At 35.9% G+C, this 24203-nt stretch overlaps 2 protein-coding genes across 3 annotated transcripts in view; one reads left to right on the top strand and one right to left on the bottom strand.

Annotated features, from left to right (window-relative positions):
- Positions 1-704: 704 nt before the first annotated feature.
- On the bottom strand, positions 705-6920 carry LOC110443361. The gene is made up of 6 exons (XM_021487543.1): positions 5746-6920; positions 3785-3965; positions 2854-2940; positions 2062-2331; positions 1565-1644; positions 705-1328 (listed from the first exon to the last, which is right to left on the bottom strand). The coding sequence occupies exons 1-6, from the start codon at positions 6649-6651 to the stop codon at positions 1107-1109; spliced, it is 1746 nt and encodes a 581-aa protein (XP_021343218.1). The 5' UTR covers positions 6652-6920; the 3' UTR covers positions 705-1106.
- Positions 6921-8627: 1707 nt separating this feature from the next.
- Positions 8628-24203, top strand: part of LOC110443348 (ubiquitin-like modifier-activating enzyme ATG7) — a 21003-nt gene continuing 5427 nt past the window's right edge. For both annotated transcript variants that reach the window (XR_002462101.1, XM_021487526.1), the window contains exons 1-15: positions 8628-8840; positions 9605-9659; positions 10706-10823; positions 11690-11767; positions 12007-12123; positions 16025-16165; positions 16427-16515; positions 16857-16978; positions 18096-18186; positions 18819-18963; positions 19241-19399; positions 19763-19814; positions 20131-20267; positions 20455-20628; positions 21171-21286. Coding sequence is in view for 1 of the 2 variants with exons in the window: in XM_021487526.1 (XP_021343201.1) it covers positions 8702-8840; positions 9605-9659; positions 10706-10823; positions 11690-11767; positions 12007-12123; positions 16025-16165; positions 16427-16515; positions 16857-16978; positions 18096-18186; positions 18819-18963; positions 19241-19399; positions 19763-19814; positions 20131-20267; positions 20455-20628; positions 21171-21286 (1733 nt within the window). In the remaining variant the exon portion in view is untranslated. The remainder of the gene's footprint in view (positions 8841-9604; positions 9660-10705; positions 10824-11689; positions 11768-12006; positions 12124-16024; positions 16166-16426; positions 16516-16856; positions 16979-18095; positions 18187-18818; positions 18964-19240; positions 19400-19762; positions 19815-20130; positions 20268-20454; positions 20629-21170; positions 21287-24203) is intronic.

The raw sequence follows: 24203 nt of genomic DNA, 5'->3' as shown, positions 1-24203 counted from the left end.
GATACAGCAATCTGTAAAATCAAGATTAAAAAATAAAAACACTTTCAGTTAAGTTTAAGGATAAAAACAGCAATAACATTTTGAAGCACACCAAAATATGTAAACAAGAAAAGAAAATTAAAAAACATGCAAACATGCAGTGATTTGTTTGCCTAGTTTCACAGTCAAATACAGTCTGCTTCCCCTGGCTAAAAAGTGCTTAATATTCCCAAAGTGAGGAAAAAAACCCAGGAATATTTCCCAATTATAGTAAAAATAATGCCAAATATTTCACAATTCATGTAGGAACAGCCTGCTGTAAAATTTAGGCTGAAAAATCACTGACATGGATTTCATACAGGCTCCATACTGGTAGATATGTAGTTTGTTGATTTATTAGAATATAGCACACTACTGTAAGTAAATACACACATTGTTTATCCTTTAGTGGTAATGTGTAGTCAATGGAACAGACATACCGTATACACGTAAATAAACATTTGGACATGTATTCAATACCAGCTTTATGGAATGAAAGCTGTCACTTGACATGGAACACTCTACAATCAAATATAATTAATTTCAATATTTATGTCATCTGTTTATATGGAGATGTTAGTATTTTCTTATACACCATTATGTGATAAGCATTATAATGTGTTGTATATGATTAATTAGTAATCAAGATATTTCTTTGAACACAATTAGAGGTGGTTACTTTAATGAATGTTGTATATTGTATAAAAGATTAAGAAAATGTCTGGTGACACACCTGAGTATTGGCAAGAACTGTGACCACAAGGTCATTGAGCTGTGTCTGTGACGAGATGACCAACAACTCTACTGTAGAAGTTTTAGCCCAAGACAAACAATCTAGACTTGATCATGCTGATATTACATTTTTACAAGAAACCATTTCTCGGTAAACCTCCAAAGAACTTATTTCCCTATCACAATTTAGTTACATACAATGGGTGTATTGGGAATTTTCAGAGAAAAAGTTGGTTGCATTAAAGAGGTTAAAATATATGCACCTAGACATTACTTCCAACATTTTTCAAACCCAGCTATCACATTGAGCAGCACTGACCCCACACAGAGGTAAGTTTTTCAGTCGCAGTACAGAATCACCGATGTTCACCGCCATCATAATCTGACACATCGGAGATATTACTTTTCCTTTTGATGGTGTAAGTGGTGGCCAACATGCTGTTTGTCACTGCAATCCGTTCCAGTTGTTTGACCACACGTGAAAATGTCCTTGGAGACTCCGATCTTGTGACAGGATTGTCGTTTAAACGTCTAGTTCTCGGTCTAAAACAGTATCTTGGCGTTGTATCGCTGGTACACTGTAAAGAATGGAAAAGAAATTCAAACATTCCAAAGAATATTTTATGTATGATTTCATTCGTGTCAATACATATCCTTCTGGGGTCTCATTTGTGAGTTTTATTGATAACAATTTACACGTTTCAACCTTTTGTATATGCACACGTCTCAAATCTATAATACTAGTACATGTATTAGTAAAAGTACTGCATGCTTTGAAAGAAAAACACTAAGATCTTGCAGTGTGAGAACTTACTTGCTCTGGTGTCTGTGATCTATTCCGCCTTTGTTTGACAGATTCTGCTATGGACGAATCAAGATCGGAACCATTATTTTCTGAAAAAAAAAAAGTTGAGTGCAAGATTTAAAATACAAAATACACAATAGAAAAGAAAAATGTTGTATCCTTATCCCCCCCCCCCCCTCATTTTATTTTTTTATTTTTTTATTATATATTAAATTTAACACGGCATGACAAGAAACAGACGTTATAAGTAATAAGACTTGTCTGATCACACACCTGAGTGCTGTCATGGTTAATCACATGGTCTAAAATCTTAAATGTTGTACTGTGGGCCATAGGAAAAACACAATTGTGGGTAGTGGGGGCTACAATTGTGCCTCTTTCCCAAATATTTACTTCTGAAATAGCCCTGGTCTTTTTTTAGACATACACCTGATGTAGACATAGTTTTATTACTAAACTTTATTTGTATGTAACTTCTGGCAGTTCGACTGGGAAATAAAACTTACTTGCAATTGGTGTAGAATGTCTGTAGAAACCAGTTTTGGCCCAGGTATCAATATTTAAGGGCAAGTCAGAACATGGTTTTCCAAAATCAGTCACTTGTTGAGTAATCCGAGAAATATCCGACGGCGTGACAGAAGAACAGGTTTCATTCTCCGAGTCCTCCCAGTTGGTCAGTGCTGGCTGGAAGGTGTGGTCTGTTCCCGTGGTTACAGATTCAGTATCCGTGAAGTAGCTGCAGTCACTAACAGCAGAATCAGTTTCATATCCTGTTGCTAAAATTAGAAATATATTACAACTCATTATAATGGAGTCAGGCTTTAAGCCTCTATAACCATATCAACAATACAATTTCAACAGTTGTCACATATTTACTTTAATATTTCCGGTGTAAAAGGTTCGATAAATAATATCCCTTCTTTCTGTTGGAGGTTACTAATTTTTAATTAAATACTGAACACATATTGTTTTGAATGACACTAAAACCCTTTCTAGTCTCCGAGTTGTAAATTACCTCTTAATTAACTATTTTAATCAAGGTTAGGAATTATGTTTGTTTAAAGTAATTTCAACATAAGAAAATGCCATTCTGCATCATTCTAAAAGATTTGAAAAGGTTGTAAAACTTTCCTAATGAATTAATTAGGTGTATCTTGATTCAGGATTATTTTCGACTATCAGCCAATCCACTAGTATATTTCTGATTCCTCCACAGTGACTTACAGGTAATGATAACTTCCACTGATTACAATACTGGAGCAGTTTACTGTTGCTATGACCACCAGATTCATACTTACAATCTGCAGCTACTGCCAATGGAGAAGAGGAGGTCAGCATGCTGGATTGGGAATTAGAAAACTCCTGATTTTTTAATCCAAAGGTACCTGAACAGACATAATTACACATGTGTAATACATAGTGATTATCCTGCTTTTCTTCTGAAGCTCCCAAAACCAACAATGGGATGAGTAAATATAAGCTATACCCTGTGAGTATTACACATACAACATACCAACCCTTTAGGACTACATTCCCGGTGGGGCATAAAAATCACTTATTTCATAACTATTGGTCAACAGTACATGTACTAGTATTTCAGGACACATGTGACTGTCTGTTAGAATGACAAGAAATAATACAATACAATCATTAAATGCTACATTTGTTTAATATTTGGGTTATCAAGTTATCAAATTAATACAATACAAAATATGATAATCATGATACCTTTCTGATTTTCAGTGAAGATATTTTGACATCATCTATAAGTTCATACCATATTTTGACATCACCTATAAGTTCATACCATATTTTGACTAATACTTATACAATCTTACACGATTAGTTTTCCTGAAAACCTCATTGTTAGCTAAAATAAAATAAAAATGCAATTTCGAAACTCTTTGTGATTTACTGGTTCAGTCGTACAAATGTACATACTAAAATTCATGCGTTGGATGATTAATCAAGTAATTTGTTAATAAATTTTCTTTTGGTTCCCAGAGTTTAACTAAAGATGTCAAACAGTCATCTTAGGTTGGTGTACATGAAACACAGTTTAGACTTCATAAGACTCACACAGACAAATTGACTGAATTCCTCCTCCCCCCACCGGTGATCTTAACCCTTTCACCACTGTAGACCATAATGGACACGTCCATATCAATGCATGGCCAAGTCTACCAAAGTTATATAGGGGTGAAAGGGTTAAGGTACCAGTATACTCACCTGTCGGTGTTGTGTTTAAGAGGTATTGCCGGAGCTCCGAGTTCTGTCGTTTTATGTCCATGAGGAGTTCATTGTTGATGGTGTTGATGTCACGATAACGGTATGCAAATATGGCTAGGATGACCAATGCCAAACCTCCGCATACCTTTCTGCAAAGCCACTGGTTGGTGTACACCATCTCCTTCAAATACCAAATCATGGGTTACAGCATTAGAGTGTCACAACACGGAGAGGCTGTATTGATATATATTACCACAGGACTGGTGTAACATAACATGTATCACGATAGCTTGCCACTCACTGGTAAATAGGGGACCAAATGTTTGGTTGGAAAATCCCTGTGCAGGGCTTGTATCCACTATTTTGGTAATAGAGCCGTGGTTTTGGAACTGACCAGATGATGTCTGAAATCGGGAGTTAATAAAATAAATCTGATTTTTAACCCCTAAATTTTTTGGTTGTTCAAATAAATAAATTATTGTCTTAGAAATTCAGATGTAATCGTGATATACAGTTTAGGTATAGTCTTATTCTAGATATTAAATGTTGTATAATCCACTGAAAACAAACCGTTTTGTTTAAATTACATTGGGACATTTTGAAGACAATTTGAGATAACTACTTTACTCCTAATTTCAACGGGAATGGCAACAAAATTCCCCCAAAAAAGTTCTATGGCACTTAACAATTACAATACAGTAGATTTACAGTAAGTTCACATAGTAATGGCTATCATGCATGTTGACATACACATTGGAAATTACAAACTAATATTAGTGAATAGTCTCGCAGTTAAAAGCGAAAGACAATATTCACTTTGTAGCTACGGAAATGTAACTACAAATGTATATACAGTGACCAAGGTATTGATGTTTTCCTACCTTTGAATGGCAAAATATGCAATTAATTAATAAGTTGAATTTCTTTCAGAAAAAAAAGTGTTAACTGCAATACAAAGCAATATTGCGCTGAAAAAATGGAAAGATTGGAATGTACAGATTGTTTCAGTGTTTTTTCTACCTAGATTTTGCAAGTCTGTTCCTACATCAATTGCTTTTTATCAAAATAAGAAATTGTTAATATTCCCAAATTTTTCTTTAATTGAGGAAAACGAGCAATTTTGTGCTAAAGGAAGCAGCCTTTTATTGGCTCTAGAACTTTAATTTTGAGGCAACTAGATAGACTGTATCTGTCTTAGTGACATGGTCCAATAACACATTCATGCAGAACCTGGATTAGGCATGAAGCTTACTTATATACGTTATCTGGGCAAGACAGGGTGCAGTTTTTACAGTATCTGGGGTAGACAGGGTCAGTTAAGACAATATCTGGGTTAAACATTGGCCTATTTAAACAGGGATATGTTTAGAAAGGGAACTGGAGTCAAACCCAGACCCTCTAGTTCACTAGTCTTATGCTCTATCAATTAAGCTAAAGACGAATTATCCCTACCCGAGTCAGTAAGAAGTGTAAGTATTTTACCAGGGCGACATAGTCTCCCCCTCCAGGAAAAAAACTCACTCAAAGTTTTCTAAGTGTCATATAGCGATTCTTGTGAAAGTATTTATTCTGGGTTGTCAATATTTCTCTGGTCCCTACATGGGAGCCAATGTAACAGGGGTCATTTTTTCAATGCCTCCACTCGAAGTTGAACTCGGAACATCTGGTTTACTAGTTTTACTATTTGCCAAATGAGCTGGAGAGAAATTCTAAATTCTACTTAGCAGAGTCAGTAAGAAATAGCTAGTATTTTACCACAGCAAGGTAAAAATGAAAAAACAGGTTAACCATCCATCTATACTGTATAGTTACATAAATTTTTCCCAATTTGCAAATACTCTTTTCATTATAGTAGCAACCTGTTTATACCCAAGGATCTCTTCTTTTTACCAAGGCTTATCAGCTAAAATTGATTTCATCAAAATGCATGATATTTCTTAACAAGCTTTAAAATAATTTACTTCAAGATCCGTCTCCATGGGTATGTCGACGTGAAATGATGATGCACCATTGAGGATGGAAACCATGGCCCTCTCAGCAATTATTCCAATGGTTAAAATACCAAACAGCCAGAATCGAGCACTTGCCGTCCTTTGTGATGAGGTCAATAGGTAGGACATTATCACAGAAACTGTATAGTATATCATGGAATAAAATCCTGAAAATTCTCCAAGCACCATAGTTTGAAGCTTGGTGACTTTATCAAACATGTCATTTATTAACAGCTTTTGTTCAATTGTAGATTTTTTAAATTCTGTATACAGTTCATGCATGTTATCCGATGATGTTGATATTATGTCACTTAAATTTGCAGCTTTATCTAGAATGATTTCCTGATTTTGTAGAGTTAAATTTTGTTGTCCAATCATAGCTTCTTGTAATTTGCTACTTTCCTCAAGACGGTCAGCCACATTTTCAGAACTGTGAGCTAATCGTGTTATGGTTTGTTCTGTTTCTTGATGCCAAATCTGTGATTCTAGAAAATAACAAATGTTTTGGGTGTATGTAAAAAACGTTGTAAAAGATCCTCGGTCAACATCAGACATATGTTTTGTACAGGATGAGATTGATTCTTCCACGTCGCATGGATAGGTCAAGCGGCCTTGATCCTCAAGAAAACAGTTTAAATAGGCCAAAGCTAATCGGTTTTGTACAATATGTGTCAGCTGTTTGCAGCCTTTCTGAATGACCGCTATAGCACTCTGCCAACACTGCCCATATTTGGGTAACCTTGCCTGACTATCAATGACTTCAAAACGGGATTTTCCATCCTCATATTTACTTCTGTCAACGTCAGCAAATCCTGGTCCACACGTGCAAAACAAGAGCGTGTTAAAGAACACCAAAACGAAACTAACTTGATGCATGGTGCGGTTTATGGGACAGCTGATCTGTCAAAATTTCTTCTATAGTACACAAAGTTTTCCGTTTGAAAAGCCCGCGGAGTGTATATCTATTGCGCGACACAAAAATATGAAGTGAACCAAGTTCTAGAAATTTGCTATGGTAGTGTCTTCGTAAGTTGGATGGAGCAACATTCAGTCCGTCTAACTGCCGCCGCTGGTGACTGACCACTGGTCAACCTAATAATCTATTCATGTCATGACGCAACAGCATGGGTGTTGTTGTCATTCGGATTAAATTGTCTTATTTATGAAGCTAGAAAGGTATCGAAAGGTGGTAGATAAATCTTGTAGATCAATCTTGTACGCCGTTCCCGGTCCAGGACTGAAACCCCGTACCAAGTATATAAAGACACTTCAATATCTCGTTAATTGGTAGTTTATATATATTTTAGAATCATATAATAATTTCAAACATTATTTTCTAAATGTGGAATTTAGATTTTTTTTATTATTATCTAATTATTTAGTAATTGACGATAATGTGTATTCCAAGGGGGTAAAACTTGCACGCCGCAGTCAAGCGTTAAGATCACGGTTTTTCTTATATAATTAGATATTTAGAGAAAATTATAACTATGTAAGTTTCGTTGAAATAAACGACATATTTCACATGCAATTCTGACTTTGTTGTGATCGCGGGAGTTTTGTTTACTCCCGTACCCGTACTAAGGGGACATCACTCTGTCAAGCTATGTCGTTATCAAGTAGAACTCTTAGCCATTCTATTAGAATGTTACCAGGCTCTGCGACGAGGACGCAATTCTACCTACATAAGAGCCCAATTTTTTTAATCTATATATATATAAGATTAATAATAGTTCACAAAATCAGAATTCCTGATCATCATTATGATTGGTCATCATTAGTAAAAATGGTTATTTTTATTATAACTCTAAAAAATGGTTTTATGATTGAAATAGTTGTGTTCTTTTTCAAAAGGAGATATGACACCCATCTGCTTCGCAATCAATAAAATATCAAACGATAAAGAAGTCTTCTTTTGCGTATGCCTACTCATTTTTAGAAAATTTAGTAAAGATCCAATTGGAAATACATTCCACCAGAGACGTATAGTGTATTATACGTCTCTGATTCCACAAGATGTTGTCTCATGCAAGTGGTGTCAACCTCTAACTCTTCACTCCGGTTAAACCCATCTGTTTCGTATTTCCTATCAAACTATCAAGAATGTATACTTCCCCACTATCTACCTACCGTGCTGTGACGTATGACTTGACCTTTACTTTTGAAAATAGTCTATGCTTTTTCACCTGGAGCAACCAGATTTGGTGAACAAGGATATCTTGGGATGGTGTAGTGAAGTAGGTCACTTTGACATCACTGTGACCTATATATATGCTTCCTGACATAAGTGTACTGTTTTTGTATAGAAATTCTTAACCGGTGGTTCTGGGGTCTATGGGTTGCCTTGCAATACTTTTCCTTGTTAACATATATTTTCTATGCACAGTAGATCCTATTTCTTTCATTTTGTCTTGTGAAAATTTTGCCCTAAATAGATCAGGCGATATATTGACATGGGTGTTAAAATAATAGTAAATTAATAACAACAAAAAAGGCCTACATGGAATATCTGACAGGTTTTCTTAAGTAAAATACATTTTTTTAAACTACTTACTATTCATTTCATTATCATGGAAGAATATTCAGTGACTATGTCCTAAGGAGGGATTCTGTTCGTTTTGTTACCTTTTTAAAAGTTCTTAGCTGGGGGCGCCGCAGGCGCCCGAAATCTACACTATCATCACAAAGATTACTGAACGATGTGCACTCGTTTATGGGCTGTGCCTATTTCATATTATTCCTGGTACGGGATTTTAGTCCGGGACCGGGAAAGGCGTACAAGATTTACCACCGTATCGAAAAGACAAGAGAAATTCTAACCAATCACAAATGTTATCTTTATTAACTGCTGTTACCCGGAAGTTTTTGTACGCTATCACGTGACTGGAAGTATATTATATTCGGCGACTGGTTTCACTTTTGACAGATGGCTAACAAAGCTCTCCAATTTGCCCCCTTCAGCAGTTTTCTCGATGCAGGATTTTGGCACAAACTGTCAGATAACAAGTTAAATATTTATGGACTCGACGAATCACCGAAACCTATACATGGATTTTATTTCAATGGTGAGGCAACCTCTTGTCACTATTAACTGATAATGATTATGATTATATGATATTAGTATAAAATGATATAAAATATAAATGTTACTGTCGGCACATGTAACCTATAGCGAATAAGATATAAGTGAATTAGTATTTTTTTCTCATTTGCGATATGTACCTGTGTTTCATTTAAATAGCCATCTCTAAGCACATTGTATCTTATTTTAATATCAAAATTAGTTAATCCAATGTCAACAAGCTAGGCCATGTGATCTGATCACGTGTGTGTCTTAGTCATGACATCTTACTATGAAAAGAACTATGTTGCTTATATACATCTTTTGAACGCATGTAAAACACATTATCTTAAACATTCCTGTGAAAACAAACCAAAAACTGAAAGTAAAAATACCTGTACCTGCACTTCCCTTAAAATATTGGGGTAGATGTTCTTCTTATTAGTTATGTAACAGGAAAGAGAATAGTGTGCTTCCACCGGGGATTGAACCCTCAATCTCCAGGTTCCTAGTCGGACGCTCTACCATTGAGCTTAACGGAAATTCCCTCCAGCTCAAAGCTAGAAGGCGACCGTAATCCTTTCAGGTTTGCTATTTGGGTAGAAAATAGGTAAGGAAAAAGGGAAACGCATGCAACTATTGTTTGTTTGTCCATAGTCAATTAATTTTGAATCTCCTTCAGCTACTTGGGTTTATTAATTACTATGAAGAAGTTTTTGAAAATAGAAGCTGTCCATAACATCACTTAATGACCTATAATTGCTACAGGTGATCCTGTTGGTGTACCATGCCGTATGAATGTGGAGTATACTGCCTTTGACGAGTAAGTTACTATAACAGAAACTACGAATAGCGAAAAAGTCTTTTTACGCCGAGCTCGTGACCGAAGGGTTGTGGGTTCGAGTCGCGGCAAGGCACTGTGTTGTATCTTTGAGCAAGATACTTTACTCCGCTTGTTCCAGTCTACTCAGCTGTAAATGAGTACGTGGTTGGGCAGTGCTAGAATTGTAGAATACTAGCTGTGAGTGCCAAAATGGCAGCACCGGCTGTATGCTCCCCAGGGAGTTGAGAAAGATATTGGCTGGTTGCAAAGGCCCTATAACTGCGGATAATAATTTGTGAACCGCTTTGAGATGACCTACGAACTTGGTTGTGATAAAGCAGTATATAAGAACCTCAAATTGTTATTATTATATTCAAATTCAATTTACCATAAAGTACCTACATGTATGTTTTATATAATAATGTATCATGCATTTTGATTTCTAACTCATTGTTGAGCTTAATTGCATTTAAAAAATATTAAACATACCTGGTATAGCAATGCATTATTTCCAAAATGTCAAGCAAATATACCTATAATGCAAATACATCTGAATATCATACCGTATTTGACCGCAAATAAGCCCCCTCTTGCAAATAAGCCCCCTCCCTACTGGGAACAGGGTGGGTGCCTGCAATTTTGGCCCTCCCTGATTTCGTCTCCATCTCAAAAAAAAGATGTATGTTAATTTTGTCTCTGACATAAGCAAATTAGCTAACTGGATGTAAAAGAACATAAACGTAAGTTAAAATACTACAAATAATCATGTTTCTGAATTAGGCACAATAGTAAATAGCATTGTATAGTGACATGTAATCTACTGTGATTTTGTATTGTTTATTGTATAAAGGATTATGTATTCATGAGTGAATTATAGGTATTATAAGAGCATTGTTTTGACAACGAAATGCTTTTTTACTCATTTTCAAGATCTGATCAAGCCTATATGTAAACTACAATTTACCCAATTTCTAATTTTCATGGCTGATAGTGTGTATTTTGGGTATACACTGTGTGTATACCAATAAATGTATTGATATTTTCAGAATTTCCAAAACCCCAACCAGATGTTTCAAGACTGTAGGAACACTGCACAATACAAATACAATTGACAGTTTCAAAGAATGTGACAAAAAAAGTCTCCTGGAGCAATCAGGCAAACAGGTACACTGATTTTCTAGGGCTGCAACAATACGCATACCTCACGATTCGATGTGTATCGCTGTGTACATGTGATGCTTACGATATGATACGTATCACGGTATGACATATCTGACTGCTTAAAAGGTCAACTTCCTACTGATTGAGTACAGGACTATATTGAGTTTTGTCATAGACTTCAATAATAAATACTATCGAAATGTATTTTTGTATAATTTCTAGAAGTTTTGGGTATGACTGCACATAGTGGACCACATCTTTACAGAAGGATTAAAAAAATATGCGTACACTTTTTTAGAGTTTGATAAAAACTGATTGATAATTTGAGTAGTTAGTGTATCGTGATACACACAAACAAAACAATTTGATACGATACACAAGAAAATATTGCGATATGAAAGGATTTATCGTTGCAGCCCTAGCAATCGTAGAGGTGTTTAATGATCATCAGAGATTGCATTGTTGAATACCACAGGTTTTAATCCAGTCCCGATTGTAGGAACATCAGTAGATTAAAACTGGTGGCTTGCGATGATGCAGTGATTTAGGTGATTTCAGGACACAGATTCAGTCAGTTATTTTTGTAACAGGATGGCTAAGTGATTTAGCTTCAAACCTCTCAATCAATGTACGGTATATAATAATGTAATACAGAAGTGTGCAATTCTATTATCCCAATGCCTAGTGCTAGTAAATTTGATTTTGGATGAAAATTTTCTCTATTTGCTTTTATGAAAATATCACTCAGACTATTAGAATTTATTAAATCTGTCTGCATACTAGTTTAAAAATAAATAAATTGTACACCCCTGTATTTATATTTAATATGGACTGTAAAGTTATTGTTTAGATATTGAATTGTATTATAGATATGGGAAGACATTGTCAGTGGGAAGGCCGTGGAAGATCCGACCCTGTTGTCACGATTTCTACTCCTTACATATGCAGTAAGTACATATATTTAATATATATCAACTATGTAAATCCTCTTCATTAAAGAATATGTATATAATATGAGTATATTTGCATCAAAGTGAGAAAAAATAGATATAAAATAAACAATGGGAGTATTGCAGCATCTTTGTGGCGGATTTTTTTTTGCAGAAAAATATTTAAAAGAAAAAGCCTTTCTTTAAAATTACATGATAGTTGATTACTGTGTACAGATATTATTCTTCATTTGCAGGACCTGAAAAAATACGTCTATTACTACTGGTTTGCATTTCCATGTCTTTGTCCACCACTTGACATTTCCATGGTAACGACACCAGTGACCTTGGATAAAGCATTTTCTGCAGAACAGGTTTGATTTTATGTTATGCTTGTTGATACTTACTTACTAATGATTTTTATTCCTAGTAGAACCGAAGGTAACACTTGTTACTAGTAGAACCAAAGGTAACACTTGTTCCTGGTGAATCTAAGGTAACACTTGTTACTAGTGGAACCAAAGGTAACACTTGTTCCTAGTGGAACCTTTGGTAACATTTGTTCCTATTCAAACTTAAGGTATTGTTTTTTTCATATTGAAACTTCAGGTAACACTTGTTCCTAGTGGAACCTAAGGTAACACTTGTTCCTAGTGGAACCTAAGGTAACACTTGTTCCTAGTGAAACTTCAGGTAACACTTGTTCCTAGTGGAACCTAAGGTAACACTTGTTCCTAGTGGAACCTAAGGTAACACTTGTTCTTAGTGAATATAATTATTATTATTTGTAAATGGTTAACGGCCCATCAACACAGGATAGGTCATTAGGGCCAACAAAGGAAACCTGAAGTAACACTTGTTCCTAGTTAAATCTAAGGTAACACTTGTTCCTAGTTAAACCTAAGGTAATACTTGTTCTAGTTGAACCTAAGGTAACATTGGGTCCTAGTGAAACCTAAGGTAATACTTGTTCTAGTTGAACCTAAAGTAACACTTGTTCTAGTGGAACCTAAGGTAACACTTGTTCCTAGTTGAATCTAAGGTAATACTTGTTCTAGTTGAACCTAAAGTATACTTGTTCCTAGTTGAATCTAAGGTAACAATTGTTCTAGTGGAACCTAAGGTAACACTTGTTCCTGGTAAAACCTAAGGTAACACTTGTTCCTAGTGAAACCTAAAGTAACACTTGTTCCTAACTTCCTAGTGAATATTATTACTATTATTATCAAAACGGCACATCAATACAGGGTAGGTCATAAGGGCCAACAAAGGAAATCTAAGGTAATACTTGTTCCTAGTGGAACCTATGTTCCTATTTGTACTTAAGGTATCATTGCTTCATAGTGAAACATATGGTAACACTTGTTCCTGTTGAAACCTAAGGTAATACTTGTTCTTGGTGAAACCTATGGTAACACTTAATCCTGGTGAAACCTAAGGTAACACTTGTTCCTGGTGAAACCTCAGGTAACGTAACACTTGTTCCTGGTGAAACCTATGGTAACACTTGTTCCTGTTGAAACCTAAGAAAATACTTGTTCCTGGTGAAACCTATGGTAACACTTGTTCCTGGTGAAACCTATGGTAACACTTGTTCCTGGTGAAACCTAAGGTAACACTTGTTCCTGGTGAAACCTAAGGTAACACTTGTTCCTGGTGAAACCTAAGGTAATACTTGTTCCTGGTGAAACCTAAGGTAACACTTGTTCCTGGTGAAACCTAAGGTAACACTTGTTCCTGGTGAAACCTAAGGTAACACTTGTTCCTGGTGAAACCTAAGGTAACACTTGTTCCTGGTGAAACCTAAGGTAACACTTGTTCCTGGTGAAACCTAAGGTAACACTTGTTCCTGGTGAAACCTAAGGTAACACTTGTTCCTGGTGAAACCTAAGGTAACACTTGTTCCTGGTGAAACCTAAGGTAACACTTGTTCCTGGTGAAACCTAAGGTAACACTTGTTCCTGGTGAAACCTAAGGTAACACTTGTTCCTGGTGAAACCTAAGGTAACACTTGTTCCTGGTGAAACCTAAGGTAACACTTGTTCCTGGTGAAACCTAAGGTAACACTTGTTCCTGGTGAAACCTAAGGTAACACTTGTTCCTGGTGAAACCTAAGGTAACACTTGTTCCTGGTGAAACCTAAGGTATCACTTGTTCCTGGTGAAACCTAAGGTTACACTTGTTCCTGGTGAATCTAAGGTAACACTTGTTCCTGGTAAAACCTTAGGTGACACTTGTTCCTGGTGAAACCTAAGGTAACACCTGTTCCTTGTGAAACCTAAGGTAACACTTATTCCTGGTGAACCAATGGTAACACTTATTCCTTGTGAATCTAAGGTAACACTTGTTCCTGTTGAATCTTAGGTAACACTTGTTCCTGGTGAATCTTAGGTAACACTTGTTCCTAGTTGAACCTAAGGTAACACTTGTTCCTGTTGAATCTAAGGTAACTCTTGTCCCTGGTGAAACCTAAGGTAACACTTGTCCCTGGTGAAACCTAAGGTAACACTTGTTCCTGGTGAAACCTATGGTAACATTTGTTCCTGGTGAAGCCTAAGGTAACACTTGTTCCTGGTGACACCTACGGTAACATTTGTTCCTGGTGAAACCTAAGGTAAAACTTGTTCCTGGTGAATCTTAGGTAACACCTGTTCCTGGTGAAACCTAAGGTAAAACTTGTTCCTGGTGAATCTTAGGTAACACTTGTTCCTAGTTGTACCTAAGGTAACACTTGTTCCTGTTGAATCTTAGGTAACACTTGTTCCTAGTTAAACCTAAGGTAATACTTGTTCTAGTTGAACCTAAGGTAACATTGGTTCCTAGTGAAACCTAAGGTAATACTTGTTCTAGTTGAACCTAAAGTAACACTTGTTCTAGTGGAACCTAAGGTAACACTTGTTCCTAGTAGAACCTAAGGTAACACTTGTTCCTAGTTAAACCTAAGGTAATACTTGTTCTAGTTGAACCTAAGGTAACATTGGTTCCTAGTGAAACCTAAGGTAATACTTGTTCTAGTTGAACCTAAGGTAACACTTGTCCCTGGTGAATCTAAGGTAACTCTTGTTCCTGGTGAATCTAAGGTAATACTTGTTCCTGGTGAAACCTAAGGTAAAACTTGTTCCTGGTGAATCTTAGGTAACACCTGTTCCTGGTGAAACCTAAGGTAACCCTTGTTCCTGTTGAATCTAAGGTAACACTTTTTCCTGGTGAAACCTAAGGTAACCCTTGTTCCTGTTGAATCTAAGGTAACACTTTTTCCTGGTGAAACCTAAGGTAACCCTTGTTCCTGTTGAATCTAAGGTAACTCTTGTCCCTGGTGAAACCTAAGGTAACACTTGTTCCCGGTGAATCTTAGGTAACACTTGTTCGTAGTTGAACCTAAGGTAACACTTGTCCCTGGTGAATCTAAGGTAACTCTTGTTCCTGGTGAATCTAAGGTAATACTTGTTCCTGGTGAAACCTAAGGAAACACTTGTCCCTGGTGAAACCTAGGGTAACACTTGTTCGTGGTGAAACCTAAGGTAACACTTGTCCCTGGTGAATCTAAGGTAACTCTTGTTCCTGGTGAATCTAAGGTAACACTTGTCCCTGGTGAAACCTGAGGTAACACTTGTTCCTGGTGAACCAATGGTAACACTTATTCCTTGTGAATCTAAGGTAACGCTTGTTCCTGTTGAATCTCAGGTAACACTTGTTCCTGGTGAATCTTAGGTAACACCTGTTCCTGGTGAAACCTAAGGTAACCCTTGTTCCTGTTGAATCTAAGGTAACACTTGTCCCTGGTGAAATCTAAGGTAACACTTGTTCCTAGTTGAACCTAAGGTAACACTTATCTCCCTCCACTAAGCCCTGCCTTGTGCAGTTAACTTTGCCATTTTTCCCAGGAAAGTCCCACCTCAAACAGTCCTACCATCATTTTAGAGCAATATTTGAACAATTTCCTATCCATACCAAGTTTTCAAGATTATACAGACATCATGATTGTTCCATTGTAGACATATGGGCTTGAGTTCAGATTTGTCGTGATTATATTGCCAGTAAATAGAGGAAATTGTGGACTATAATTATTAAGATGACTTACAGGGTGTTGAGATAATAACCATTCCCGTTTTCTATAGTCATTTTGATTTCCCTTGTTTTGATATTAAAGTTTCGATACCTCAAAGAATAATATCATGATGACATTAAAAAGTTAACGTTTAAAACAGTGAATTCTTTGAACTTTTTTGTCAACTTTCTGCTGCATATTGATTTCTTTTCCTTTTTTTTCATCAGATCAAACTCCTGGAATCTTCTTATGATAGGTTTCAGTCATCATGTTCCTCATTTGTCGGTTACTTCCTTATTACCATGGATACAGAGGTCCAAGTTCAAGAGGTCAAATGTATGGATAAACATTTAGCTGATTCCAAAAAGGTTTGTCTCAATTTGTCCTTCCTCTTTGAGTGTAAGATATTGATTCAGTTATATAATGTGTAATTAGGATTATGAATTGCAATTTTAAAGTTTGTTTACTCTTACATCTAGAATAAGATTTCTTACATGTTTATTGCATTTATTTAATTGATACCTGGTATATATAATTTTCTGAAAACTCAATTTTTCTTTAGTTGGTTGAGTAGATATATTAGATCTAGAATTCAGTTATTATCATGTAATATTTTTTTTCTCTGACAGGTGACATTTGGTTTTGCTGACCCATGTACATTGGACGGCCATCCGGGCTGGCCTCTCAGGAATTACCTAGCTCTTATTGCCCAAAAATGGTCAGTATTTTAAACATGAATATGATTGGAACATGTTTTTGTATAGCCTGCAATGTTTTTAAGTATTTTCGTAGCCCACAAATGATGAGTGTTCTAGCTCATGAGTGGTCATTATCATCATTGTCATTGTACTATGGTCATTATTCTCATAATACTAACGGTCAGTACTCTAGTTGTTCAGAAATGCTCTCATACCTAAGATATGACCAGTAAACTGTATGAATAGTCAACTGGAGAGTGCTTTTACAGTGTATCATTTGAGTATATTTTTTATTACTATGAATCAAACAGTTTTAATCAGTGAAGCTTTGCTCATCCTACTGTACTAAATCTATTTTCAGGGGAGATAACCTCAGTGAAATCCAGGTGTTATGTTTCCGAGATCGCAGTAAAGATGGAGTTAGAAACATAACCAGCAGTCTCGTATTTACCGTGAAGTTTACATCCATGAAAGAATTGACAGGTATGTAAATAAATCAGCTTACCTGTTACATAGTGGGTTGTGTGATAACACAGCAACTGTCTTCTGTAGGTATCTCCTCAACTTTTATTTAAACAGGTTTTTTTCTGCAGAAACATAAAGCTTAGTCATAACATTTGTACTGTAACTTGCTGTTGTTAAAAGCTGCCACATTTGTTCAAATAAATGACCTTGCATACATTCAAGACATGGGTCAGAAGTATTTAAACTCTTCATGTAACAAATAATCTTATAAAGAACCACGGGATCTATAGTCTTAATATTTGTTCTATAGCCACCTGGGTAAGAGGGCTATCAAATTTGTTCAAATAATTGACATTGACCTAATGTCAAGATCAGAGTTAAAGCATGTTAGAATTTTAAAATAACTTCTTGAGAAGTATGAGGCATAGATTCATTGTATTTGTTCCATAGGGTACGGGAATGAAGGAATGTGAAATTTGCTTAATTTACTGTAACCTTGATCCTCCTGAAACATTGCTTTGGTTAAATCTGATTAAAAAAAGAAAAAAAAAGCAATCTGGATTAGCAATTTAGACCATTGCCTCCTGTTTAACAAATTTGTCATGAATAGAATCACCATAGTTTGGGATGAGGTCTGGAATTTAAAACAGTGTAATTTTAAGCACTACTGAGAAGGGATACACAGCTCAAGTGTCGCTAATAAGTCATTTCTGTATGTGTTCCTGGGATAGATGGTAGCATGAGATCTGGGGGGGTTGGGGTTGAGATCACAGAAGAGGAAACATGTTTACAAAGCATACTTGCCAACATTTTGAAATGTCCATGGGGGAAGTTCTGCATGGTAAAAATTAAGATATACATAAACTGTGTGTATACACCTCCTAGACACAAAGTTACCCTAAACCCCCCAGGTCTGATATACTGTATAAACAGGCATGTTTCAAGAGTTTAAAATTGAGCGTACAATGAGATATTTGAAGGGAAAAATTTCCATCCAATTGAGCGTACAATGAGATATTTGAAGGGAAAAATTTCCATCCAATTTTCACCTGTTGTGGTTTGAACTATTTGTATTACAAAAAACAATTTCATTGGTTTTAATTTCATTTTCTGATCTTTATTTTTTATTGAACAGAATGTCCTAAATGTGTGGGATGGGAGAAAAACGAACGACAAAAGCTAGGACCTAGGATCGTCAATCTAAGCTCCAGCATGGACCCATCTAAGTACAGACATGTTTGGTTTTCTTTAAAAAATATCATTCTTTAAAAAATTGCTATTTAAAAAAGAAAAGAAATTGTAGATGCAAAATGCAGTCTTGATTATAAGTTTATTACTTTGTTTCATTTGAAAAAAGTAATTTATATTATCTGTTCAATTATTCCGATAATTTTTTGGAACTAATTATGCTCTATATGGTATTCCAGACTAAGATTTGTTTTAATTCATCAATTGGACCAGTGGATAATTACCGATTTTAGCCAAAAAGGATGTCTTGTTGAGCTTTATGATACGTTTGTGTGATAAAATATTCCATGTTACGTAGTCTGAAGAATGCATGTATCAATAATGTAAAGATTAACTCATTCACCCCTGAAGACACATTTGAACTCTTCCAATTCAAAGGTTGGAATAGTTCATTAGGAAATTTCAGGGGTGAATGAGTTAAGTAGGTGTGTGATAAGAATAATTGCATACAGTAGGACATAGGTTAAGTTTGAACTTAACTATGCTACTTAGAACTAGATATGAACATTTAAAGATAAACATAGAAAAAAACAATTTCACTGTTAAAAAATTCAAATTTCTTCTGAAATAGACTTTTTACACAGCCATAAATCTAATTCCATATTAAAAGGCTTGCAGCATCAGCAGTAGACCTCAATCTGAAGTTGATGAGGTGGAGACTCCTGCCAGAACTTGACCTTGACCAAATCTCAAAGACAAAATGTCTACTACTTGGGGCTGGAACTCTGGGGTGCAATGTTGCAAGATGTCTGTTGGTAAGAATTCTATATAAAAAATAATTTTGTGTTTTTAGTAATTAGGATTATTTTGGTAAACATGAGAAGAAAGTAAATGATACTGCGATTGCTAGAGTCAGAAACCAGTGTTGAAGCTGTTGTTAGCTCAGTACATTGCCTTTGTAAAAAACATATTATCAGTAAATGAAAGAAAATCGCAATATTTCTTGCTTTACACAGTTAATACTATTTTATCAAAAATTGCACAAAAAATTATAGCAATATTTACATCTCATTTAAAATATTCTGTCACCAGGGATGGGGAGTAAGGAAGATAACTCTGGTCGACAATGGTACGGTGTCCTACTCCAATCCTGTGAGACAGAGCCTGTTTGTGTTTGAAGACTGTATGCAGGGGGGCAGGCCGAAGGCTGAGGCAGCAGCTCTGTCTTTACAGAAAATATTCCCAGGAGTTGTAAGTAGCTGGAATTCTGATAGAAATTTTACTATCAATTTTGTCCAGGGCATTTGGTTTGTCAAAAATTATTTATATCCATTGAATTACAATCAATACAGACTACTAATCAGGTAGCACTAGACTGTTACTGTATTTTTTATATCTGTACAATTGCAGCATAGTCTATGACGATTGTAGTTATTTCCCTTTAAATCTATTTTAAATTATACGTTGACCTTGTTGTTGGACACAGGAAAATTTATCTGAGTATTGAAAATAAAATTTGATGTTTGCAAATTCAATTTTCACACTAGTCTAGATTGAAAATTAAATAAAAAAAGTAAGGTTTGCACTAATAATATATTTTAATTATTTTAACAGGATGCTCAGGGAATTTCTATGTCGATTCCGATGCCAGGCCATCCTGTTTCAGGTACTATACAAGATATTTATACAAGATCTACTGTATTTATCTGGGAAACACTAAACAGGCAAATATGAGGGATAGACATATGTGTCTTACTCCCTACCATAGAGGGAGCTTGAGATGAGCCTGTAAAAACACTCTCAAAATAGCTATATTGTAATGATTTATTTTGCTAAGGGAGACCTTTGTGAAATCATTGTTTATAAGAAAAGAAATAGAAGTTTGAAAGCTTGCTTTGGGCATACATTATTGACTTTTCTTTAAAACAATTCTGTCGGTAATAATACTCATGTAATGGTCATGATTTACATTCCTCAAACAGGAGGGGCCTTAGAAGGCACTAAGAAGGATGTCCAACAACTGGAAGATCTAATAAAATCTCATGATGCAGTGTTCCTCCTCCTGGATACCAGAGAGAGTCGTTGGTTACCAACTGTCATGGCTGCTGCTCATAAGAAGGTTACAGAAATTGTTAATTGTCATTGTGAATATGAAAATTAAGTTATTCATTTCAAAAAAAGTTTTACAGAGTAATGAAGAAACAACGAAGAGTAAAAGAGCTTATAAGGAAAAATGAAGCTAAATATAGATCCATGTTTCTGATTTTTTTTAATAGGTTAATTACCAATGTTATCTCGCATTCCAGATAGTGATTTGTGCGGCTCTGGGTTTTGACACATTCCTGGTAATGAGACACGGCCTGAAATCTGACACGGAGGGCAACACTCCCTCTGAGGTAGAGCCACTCTCTAGTTACATGATCATTCCCGGAGACAAACTTGGATGCTACTTCTGTAATGATGTTGTCGCTCCAGGAAATGTAAGTATAGTTCATCATTATGAACTCAGATATCTTAAATAGTCTGTTTTTGTTGAAGTTTTTAACTCACCTGCCACAGGGCCAGTGAGGTCCGTCGGTCAACTTATCCTTTAAAACGCTAATAGACCTGAACGTCTCAGTGGATTTTGACTAAATTTGGCCTTGAGCATCCTTGGACAAAGGGGACTCAATTTTGAATAAACAGAGGGTATGGCCTCCGTGGGGGCAAAGGGGTGGGCCCAATAGGGGAACTTAAAGTAAATCTTTAAAACCCTTTTCCTTTAGTTTGATGGGAGGGATTTTAACCAAATTCTGCGTGGAGCACCTTTGGGTAAAGGGGCCTCAATTTTTTCGATGGAAGGTTGCTTTTAAGGGCAGGAAGAGGGAGGGGAAAATTAAGGAAATCATTTAAAATCCACCCCATATCAGTTTATTGGTATTCATCTTTAGTGGTATATAGTTAAATTCTGATGATCTGAAGCATATGTGTATATTCTAAAACCTAAAACCTGGTATTCATCCTTTAATTTGTATATTTACAGTCAACAAGGGACCGAACTCTGGATCAGCAGTGTACTGTGTCTCGTCCAGGGATGAGTTACTTAGCCAGTGCATTGGCTGTGGAGCTGCTTGTCTCACTAGTACAGCATCCCCTGGGGTTAGTGTTAACGTCCTGTACTCAGTTACTGTGTAGGTTCTAGTCTCTAGAACAACATCCTTAGGGGTGAGTGTTAACGTCCTGTACTCAGTTACTTTGTAGGTTCTAGTCTCTAGTACAACATCCTCAGGGGTGAGTGTTAACGTCCTGTACTCAGTTACTTTGTAGGTTCTAGTCTCTAGTACAACATCCTCAGGGGTGAGTGTTAACGTCTTGTACTCAGTTACTGTGTAGGTTCTAGTCTCTAGTACAGCATCCCCTGGGGTGAGTGTTAACGTCCTGTACTCAGTTACTATGTAGGTTCTAGTCTCTAGTACAACATCCTCAGGGGTGAGTGCTAACGTTCTGTACTCAGTAACTGTGTAGGTTCTAGTCTCTAGTAAAACATCCTCAAGGGTGAGTGCTAACGTCCTGTACTCAGTTACTGTGTAGGTTCTAGTCTCTAGTACAACATCCCCTGGGGTGAGTGCTTACGTCCTGTACTCAGTTACAGTGTAGGTTCTAGTCTCTAGTACAACATCCTCAGGGGTGAGTGCTAACGTTCTGTACTCAGTAACTGTGTAGGTTCTAGTCTCTAGTAAAACATCCTCAAGGGCGAGTGCTAACGTCCTGTACTCAGTTACTGTGTAGTTTCTAGTCTCTAGAAAACCATCCTCAGGGGTGAGTGTTAACGTCCTGTACTCAGTTACTATGTAGGTTCTAGTCTCTAGTACAACATCCTCAGGGGTGAGTGCTAAGGCCCTGTACTCAGTTACTGTGTAGGTTCTAGTCTCTAGTACAACATCCTCAGGGGTGAGTGCTAACGTCCTGTACTCAGTAACTGTGTAGGTTCTAATTNGACAGTGGGATTAATGATGAACCATTGTTATTTTGACAGTGGGATAAATGATCAACCAATGATATTTTGACATTAAGATTAATGATGAACTAATGATATTTTGACAGTGGGATTAATGATCATTCAATGAAATTTTGACAGTGGGATTAATGATCGAACAAGGATATATTTTGACAGTGGGATTAATGATGAACTAATGATATTTTGACTGGGATTAATGATGAACCAATGATATTTTGACTGTGGGATTAATGACGAACCAATGATATTTTGACAGTGGGATTAATGACGAACCAATGATATTTTGACTGGGATTAATGATGAATCAATGATATTTTGACAGTGGGATTAATGATCATTCAATGAAATTTTGACAGTGGGATTAATTATCAAACAATGATATTTTGACAGTGGGATTAATGATGAACTAATGATATTTTGACAGTGGGATTAATGATCATTCAATGATATTTTGACAGTGGGATTAATGATGAACCAATGATATTTTGTCAGTGGGATTAATGATGAACCAATGATATTTGGCCAGTGGGATTAATGATGAATCAATGATATTTTGACAGTTGGATTAATTATGAACCATTGATATTTTGACAGTGGGATTAATGATGATCCAATGATATTTTGACAGTGGGATTTATGATGAACCAATGATATTTGGTCAGTTGGATTAATGATGAACCAATGATATTTTGACAGTGGGATTAATGATGACCTAATGATATTTTGACAGTTGGATTAATTATGAACCAATGATATTTTGACAGTGGGATTAATGATTATCCAATGATATTTTGACAATGGGATAAATGATGAACTAATGATATTTCGACAGTGGGACTAATGATGAACCAATTATTTTTTTGACAGTTGGATTAATGATGAACCAATACNTAGGTTCTAGTCTCTAGTACAACATCCTCAGGGGTGAGTGCTAACGTCCTGTACTCAGTTACTGTGTAAGTTCTAGTCTCTAGTATGGCATCTAGTGATTGTAATTTTCGCGAGGATCAACAATACAAAAACAGTATTTTCCCCACTTTCATGTGAGATATAAACAGTTAATTATAATAAATTTTTAAAATAAAACTAAGGAGAATTCTATCTATTTTTTTCATGTGGGTTATATTCTGTTGATTTTATTAATCTTTTGAATAAACTTGATTACTTCCTGAACGACAGTTCAATCTAAACACTAGTTAGTTTCCTGGTTGTCTCTCAAGTTATTGATAGAAATAATGGTACTGTTATACCAGTCTATACTTACACCGTCAGGACATCAAGTTTAGTCTAGAATGGACAGGTTTTACATTGGCACATACAAATTAAAGTTGCTGGATATCTGTATTATATAGGTGTCCAGCTTATACAGGTTTGTTTATACAGGTTTCTCCATTGTTCAGGGATCAGTTGAGACAGGATCACTGTAGTAAATATATATCTGATGATCATTTGTACTGGACTGTCAAAATGTTGTGTTAATGCTCAACCAATGATATTTTGACAGTGGGATTAATGATGAACTAATGATATTTTGACATTTAGATGAATGATCAACCAATGATATTTTGTCAGTGGGATTAATGATCATTCAATGATATTTTGTCAGTGGGATTAATGATGAACTAATGTTATTTTGTCAGTGGTATTAAAGATGAACCAATGATATTTTGACAGTGGGATTAATGATGAACCAATGATATTTTGACAGTGGGATTAATGATGAACTAATGTTATTTTGTCAGTGGTATTAAAGATGAACCAATGATATTTTGACAGTGGGATTAATGATGAACCAATGCTATTTTGACAGTGGGATTATTGATGAAACAATGATATTTTGACAGTTGGATTAATGATGAATCAATGATATTTTGACAGTGGGATTAATGATGATCGNTGTAGGTTCTAGTCTCTAGTACAACATCCTCAGGGGTGAGTGCTAATGTCCTGTACTCAGTAACTGTGTAGGTTCTAGTCTCTAGTACAACATCCTCAAGGGTGAGTGTTAACGTCCTGTACTCAGTTACTGTGTAGGTTCTAGTCTCTAGTACAACATCC

The sequence above is a fragment of the Mizuhopecten yessoensis genome, unplaced genomic scaffold (genome assembly GCF_002113885.1).
Source record: "Mizuhopecten yessoensis strain PY_sf001 unplaced genomic scaffold, ASM211388v2 scaffold716341, whole genome shotgun sequence".
NCBI lineage: Eukaryota > Metazoa > Mollusca > Bivalvia > Pectinida > Pectinidae > Mizuhopecten > Mizuhopecten yessoensis.
Note: the sequence above shows the minus strand (reverse complement) of the source record. Positions and strands in the feature narration are given on the sequence as shown.

Bases quoted from the DNA above. Each gene is read 5' to 3' on its own strand.
- LOC110443361 (XM_021487543.1), bottom strand. From the start codon at position 6,651: ATGCATCAAGTTAGTTTCGTTTTGGTGTTCTTTAACACGCTCTTGTTT. The intron at 3,966-5,745 runs GTAAATTATTTT...TGGTATTTGAAG, and splicing joins CCATGGAGACGGATCTTGAA to GAGATGGTGTACACCAACCA. The intron at 2,941-3,784 runs GTGAGTATACTG...ATGTCTGTTCAG, and splicing joins CTTAAACACAACACCGACAG to GTACCTTTGGATTAAAAAAT.